The sequence below is a fragment of the Etheostoma cragini genome, chromosome 1, assembly GCF_013103735.1.
Source record: "Etheostoma cragini isolate CJK2018 chromosome 1, CSU_Ecrag_1.0, whole genome shotgun sequence".
Classification (NCBI taxonomy): domain Eukaryota; kingdom Metazoa; phylum Chordata; class Actinopteri; order Perciformes; family Percidae; genus Etheostoma; species Etheostoma cragini.
Genome location: NC_048407.1, coordinates 17,547,854 through 17,554,562, shown reverse-complemented (window position 1 = coordinate 17,554,562; position 6,709 = coordinate 17,547,854). Strand labels below are relative to the sequence as shown.

Below are 6,709 nucleotides of genomic sequence, written 5' to 3'. Positions count from 1 at the left end.
ACACAACAGTACCATTCACACTTTAGAGCATCTGTTGTAAAAACTTAGGCTATATAAAATAACTCTTGTATCTGGTCAGACCAAAATATAGCTGCAATCAAAATATCCATATGCCATCTTTACTCAAAACTCAAAAACTCAAAACTCAGCAGTCCTAAAACTACGGCAGAGGATTATGGCCACTGGTGAAAAATGTGTGTGAGTTCTGACTTTATTCTCAGAATTCTGAGAATAAAGTCAGAACTCACATACTTTTTTCGACAGTGGCCCTAAGCCTCTTCCGCATAAAACGAATGACACATTCTTTACATTAAATTTAAAGCAAACTTTTTTCAGGATGGGTTCATTTGATAAAATCTACTCCTAAATACGGTCCTTTGTACAGTGTACTTGACATCAAAAGTGAGTAGTTTAAAACGAAGCATTATTTGCCTAACTGTGCCTGACAGGAGTCGCCTGGTGAGTCTGAGGAACATTAGACACACAGACTATTAGCCTTGGCGCCCCCCAGGGGGGTGTGCTCTCTCCTCTGCTCTTCTCCCTCTACACCAATGACTGAACCTCAGGAGAACCATCTCCTCCTGAAGTTTGCTGACGACACAACATTGATCGACCTCATCCGGGATGGTGATAAGTCGGCCTACAGACAGGAGTTTGATCAGCTGGCTCTCTGGTGCGGTCAGAACAACCTTGCTCAAAACTGTGGAGAAGATTGTGGACTTCAGGAGGAGCCCCCCACTCTTCCCCCGCCATCACCATACGTCCAGTGTCTGCTGTGGTATCCTTCAGGTTTCTGGGATCACAGTCATCCTCAATGTTCTGTATTGGTTAATACTTAAGGAATGCTGTTAGGATCATTGAGGGTGTTATGTGTGTAAAATGTTGCTTGGTCATATTATCCGTAATCAAAATCACATATCATCAATCTGTGAATAATTTAAGGTAGGCCCTATGTTGTCTTGTGTTGTTATTCTAGATGTTTTTCTTGCGGTGATGAATTGAATGTTGTTTCTGGTTGTTGTTTTTAAGGTAATAGTGATGCATGGTAATGTAGAGCTACACAAGCTTTAGGTGGACTCCAGGAAGAATAGCTGTGCCCATGAACCCAGCTAATGAAGATCCCCAAAAATCAATTAATCCAGTCTGTCCTCTGCACGTCCATCATTGTTTGGTTTGGATCTGCCACCAAAAAGGACAGGAGCAGACTACAACGGACATTTAGGACTGCAGAAAAGATCATCTGTGCCAACCTGCCTTCAATTCATGACTTCATGACACTTCCAGAGTCAGGGAACGTCATTGCGGACCCATCTCACCCCGGGCACAACCTATTCCAGCATCTCCCCTCTGGAAGGCGTTACAGAGCACTGTACGCCAAAACCAACAGACTCAGGAACAGTTTCATTCCACAAGCCATCACTCTGATGAACAAATTACTTCTGACTCGGTGCCAGGTTCAATATCTGTGCAATAACCCAGCTACACGGTCTCTAATCAGTCTGTTTAATAGTTCCACTAATTTATTCATCATTCTGATTCACTATTTCAGAGCTGTTCATACGGTACATATTATAGTATAATACTTATATAATAACATATTACTATTTATTCCAGCACACTTTGCAATATGCTCCATAATTAAAATAACTATCATAATTATAATTTACTCCTGCATACTTTGCACTCTTCATTGCATTCATTATCTCAACCTGTCTATATTGATGGTTTTGTATTGTGTGCAATACAAACCAAGGCAAAATTCCTCATATGTGTACCTGGCAAATAAAGCTGATTCTGATTACACATATACATAACCTTGATTACACATATACATGAAGACACATATACTCATATTTATATACTCAAGCTGAACTGTATCTTAACCATACGTAACAGTAAGGTAAACAAGCAGACCCAGAAAACCTGAGACAAACTAGAATTTGTGACTTACATCCTTAATTGGATATAATCAAAACTCTGACAACAGTATATCAGTAGTAAATGCTGAATGAGATATGACAGACTTTCCCAGTTATTTTCATGGTTTGTAGTTTATTAAATTACAGACAGGGCAGTGAAGGGGAGGGATTTAATACATTCTCTTTGTGGGGCAGGAAAGGAGAGGAAGCAAACCAGGTAAACATGGACAAGACAGTTGAATTATTATTCTTTCAATATAGACCAATTTGAAAATCTGCCAATAGTTTGAATAAATAACTTTCAGATGAAATGTTTTTATTTTTCTATATGTCAAAACTGGTATCTTTTAATATAGTCATTATCTCCTTATTGTAATATAGTTGTTTTTTTTTACATGACTTTTTTGGTATTCATCTTCTTCTTTTTTTTAGACATCTGCATAAATAATTACACATAGAACATGGTGCTGTACACATCATGGTGGAAAGTATTATAATGCTTTCTTTCAGTGTTTACGTGTATGAACGGCTGCAAGCAAAGCTACTGACCATACGGGATTGCTGGCCCAACGTTAGTGTATCTTGTGAGAGTCTAGTGGGACTGGCAGCATGATGTAAGTAGTGTCAGAATGTAAACTAGCTGGAACTGTCAGCCGTGAGTAATCACAGCAAATCTAAATCCAATTAGAGGGACTGTGCAGACCACTATAGTGACTCTTGGCTTGACAGTGGCAATGCACCAAAGGTCACTGTGAATAGGTTGTCACTTTGCAGCATATCTCACCACTATGAAACATTTGTAAAAAGAGCATATTCTCACCATGCTATGGCAGAATGTCAAATACTTTTCCACTCGGACAGAAAAAAGCTTAAATATATAACTTCTTACATTTGGGAAAGTCTAAAAAGTTCCCCACACTCTCCCAAAAAACTGAGATAAAAACCACTGACATCAAACCAATCTGTTGCAAGAGCAATAAGGATAATAATACCATCAAATATAGCAATAAAAGTGATAACATTAACGGTAATAAATAATGCAAATTGTGAACCATCTGTTACACCCAGAGTGATATGGAAGATTGTATGCCACGTACATTATTTATAATTGTCATACGTGAATTTCAAGCCCATTTATTCATTTAATCCAACCTCAAGGATGTTTGAGATGAACCACATTAAAGGGAAGCAAACAACTTGATGTCCAAAATGACTGAGAGCACCTTGAGGACAAGAGAGAAGATATCCTGGGGACACTTTTAGAATACACATTTTGGTCCTGTCTGGAGACCCGGGCATTTTAAAAGCCTCAACGAGGTTTGCGTTTACATATATTATCATGCCTGAATAGGTTTAGAGCTTAATTACTGGGACTTAATGACAAGACTTGTTCCATACCATCCATGCTACTCTGAAATGCATAAAGCACGCAGACCCTGACCTGGACACATTGCTAAGAACTCTCCAAAGAGTAAGGTACAGTAACTATGAGACTAGGACAACTATTACCAAGTGCATTATTATATCAAACCCAAGGTACAGAGTTTTCCCAATGAAAGCCACGGCAGTGTTTTAAGGTCAGGATGGCATCTTTTCTGTGGCGTTGCTATGTAACAGTCTACATGGGAACCAACAGAATGGGAAAGAAATAATGAACTTAGCTTGTGTTTAAGTAAAGCAAAATTACATATCATAAATACATTTGGCATACAATGTATTACATGTTTTGGCAAAAGGGGGTTAATTGAGCAATATGATGTGTGCAAGAGTATCCAAATGTCAATCTAAGTGAATTATTGACAAGGTCTCTTTAAAATTAAATAAATAAAAAAAACTTCATGCACTAAAAAGAGTAACCAAAAGACTCAAAAACATCCATAGGCGTCTGTAATAACTGTCACAATCACTAAAATCTTTTAAGACACATGAATTCTCACAAATGTAACACACTCTCTTTCTCAAAGTCAATTTTTTTATAGACCTGAGGAACATTTCATAATGTCTTCTCACTTCTATTGAGTGATGAATATGTCCATCTTCACATTCCTGACTTGAAAAAATAAAATGAAATAAAAGCTGGACAAAATTTCCGGAGCTGCTGAATGGTGCAGGAAGTTGCAGCACATCAACCCAGATGATGTGCCTATGCTAACCTCTTCTACAGTGTTAGTTTTTGAATCCCTGCTCAGTTAAGTATTCTCCTTTTGATTTTGGTACGTCAGAGATTTGATGTAATGCTGACGCGTCCCTACATGGGTGAGACGACATTGTTTTGGAATGGTATTGTGAAGCTACAGTTATTTATATTTACCTAAAAGCAGTACAGCCCCCTGGCATGCAGAGAGAGGTATCTTTCTGATCTTAGTCATTGCAATAGTGTGAAAACGCTATAAACAGCATTCACAGGGGGCACCTGAAGAATGGAAATAGTTTGTGAGTTGGTCAGTCAATTTCTGTCACTGGATCTCTGATGAGTGGCTGCATTCCATCACATGCATGTATTGTGATATGTTTTAAAATTTGGATGACTGCACCTCTCAATTTAGAGCAAAGGACAGAGTCTTGGGAACACACTACACCATAGATGATAGTGTGTTCTCTTCAGGACAGTGGCAAGGGCTAGATGTTCGTAGGGAGTTCATGGCTGGCAGGGCGCCCTCGCCGGGCGAAAGGTCGTTGAGCTCCTCAGACGATGAAAGAGGGAAAGAGGGTGACAAAGAGATGCCTGAAGAGGGGTCAGCAGATCCAGCAAAAGTGCGTGGGGGCTTGGGGACAAGGTTAGGCTCCAGTGTTGCTCTGGCCAGAAGTTGTTTGTCATCCAACAGCTGTCCATCTCCAAGACACTCACCCTGGCCGAAAGAGCCCCGGCCCGACTCTGACTCCCCATCAGACAGCTCCAGAGTTGGTGAGCTGCTGCCGTCCAGTCTGAATAGAGAGTCTAAGTACTGGGCGAACTCCAGCACTGCCTGGCTGGGGTTTCCATTGGATAGTTGGGGTGGGGGAGTAAAAGCTGCTGGTCTGGTCTCTGCACTTAACTTTTTTTCTGCTGTCTCCAGCTCCCAATCTTCATTTTCTCTATCCATTGGTCTCAAACTGATTTGTGGGCTGAGGGGACTGTTAGGAGTGCTCCCTGGGCTGTAGACACCAGGCATCTCTTGGTGATCCCCATCAGGAAGCATTTTTCGGTTGACTTTAGGCTCTGGCTTAAACTGCTGAGCCAAGACACTCTGGTTTAGCAGAGCCGGGGAATGGTGTCCACTGTAGCGAGGTGTAGCTGGAGACAGCCGCATGGGGTAATCCGGGGTGGATCTGGATTCCAGTGGGGTAAAGAAGGGGCCAACCTCACCCAGGTGTTCTGGCGTTTCCTGGCAGAGGCAGTCAGCCGCCAGTAGCTCAGTGCGAGAGCTTAGAGATGGGTTCTCCTCAGGGATCGGGGCATCCAAAGGGAAAGGGAGACAACTCAGCATTGGCGAACCTCTTAGCGCAGCTGAGGAGCGTCGGGAATCCAGACTATAGAGGGATTCTGCGTCTGAGAGACTCTCCATGACAGCCAGAGGTGCTTTGCGGTCCCTCAGCTCCACTGCCAGGCGCTCCCGTGCTCCACGCAGCACTACAGGCACTGGGGGAGGAGGGCACTCAGAGAAACCATCCAGAGATATTTCAGACTGGGCACACGAACTAGAGGAGAGGAGAATAAGGGGTTGGAGAGTAGTGACAGGGAAAGGAGGGGACAGGGGATCCAAAACACAAGACAGACGTGAAAAATGAGTCTAAACATCTTCCGAACAGTTAAAAAAGGGAAAATGGGAAGGTGCTACTATATACTGATATCTAGATTCTACAGACTAGGTGGACACCAGCAAACATAGATGGAAGGAAGAACAAAGAAACATAGACTGGAAGGCCGGTGGTGTATCATAGTGCTCTTGTATTAGCATCTAATACAAGAAAGATTACATCATATTTCAACCGTCACTACCAGGAGTTCACACTGACTTTGGAAAGGGGCTGAACCAGAGAGGGTGAGGTTGGAAGTGAATACTACCATACGTTGCAACTGCTCTGTAGTCAGACAGCGTGCGTGCATGCGTGCATGAGAAGGGAGCACATTTTGGAAAATTATTATTAGCATGCATTGCTTACCGTGACAATGGTTTTTGACTTTTTTTTTTAAAACCAAACGGAACAGACAGAAACAATGATTTTGAGAAAACAATAAAGTAGCAGTTAGTAGCAGTTGTATTCTTTAGTATTGGCCAGAAAGTTAAATTAAGATGAGTCCATGATTATCCCTACAGCTTAGGAAGAGGTTTGCTACATGATATGCTAAGTTGGAAGAATATACAGAGGATCAAACAAACCAATCTATATATATTTTTTAGGCTCCAACAAACCCACAGTGGTGCCTGGTGTACTAACCGAACACTACTGTTCCTGCGGTGGTGGGTTGTAGGCGTTGGCTGCTGAGAAGTTGTTGATGTATCCACGAACATGTTCTCCGGGTTCAAGTCCACTTCTGTGGGGCTCACCATGATCTTGGCTGCTGACAGCAAAGCGGTTTTCCCTTTGTTGTAGTTTTCCAGCACCTGTCATAAGCACAAAAGGTGTAAACAGACCCTTAACTTGAGAGATAACGGTACGATGAGCGCAAGAGAGCAGGGAGAGTAAACAACATTACAGAGCAAATAAATATTTTACAACATTTTTTCTATGTTGTTCTTAAAACAAAATGGAATCTCAATTTATGGACACTTGACAGAAATAGGTTTTGCTGGCCACAATAGTTTGGT

General features: G+C 41.7%; 1 protein-coding gene across 2 annotated transcripts in view; it reads right to left on the bottom strand.

Annotated features, from left to right (window-relative positions):
* Positions 1 to 2,031: 2,031 nt before the first annotated feature.
* The window catches only part of dagla (diacylglycerol lipase, alpha), a 36,420-nt gene continuing 31,742 nt past the window's right edge, over positions 2,032 to 6,709 (bottom strand). Inside the window, exons 19-21 of one of the 2 annotated variants that reach the window (XM_034879451.1) lie at positions 6,339 to 6,505; positions 6,063 to 6,080; positions 2,032 to 5,597 (exon numbers count right to left, since the gene is read on the bottom strand). In XM_034879451.1, the coding sequence (XP_034735342.1) occupies positions 4,493 to 5,597; positions 6,063 to 6,080; positions 6,339 to 6,505 (1,290 nt within the window). In that variant the 3' untranslated portion in view covers positions 2,032 to 4,492. The remainder of the gene's footprint in view (positions 5,598 to 6,062; positions 6,081 to 6,338; positions 6,506 to 6,709) is intronic. The other variant, XM_034879460.1, reaches the window with a different exon arrangement.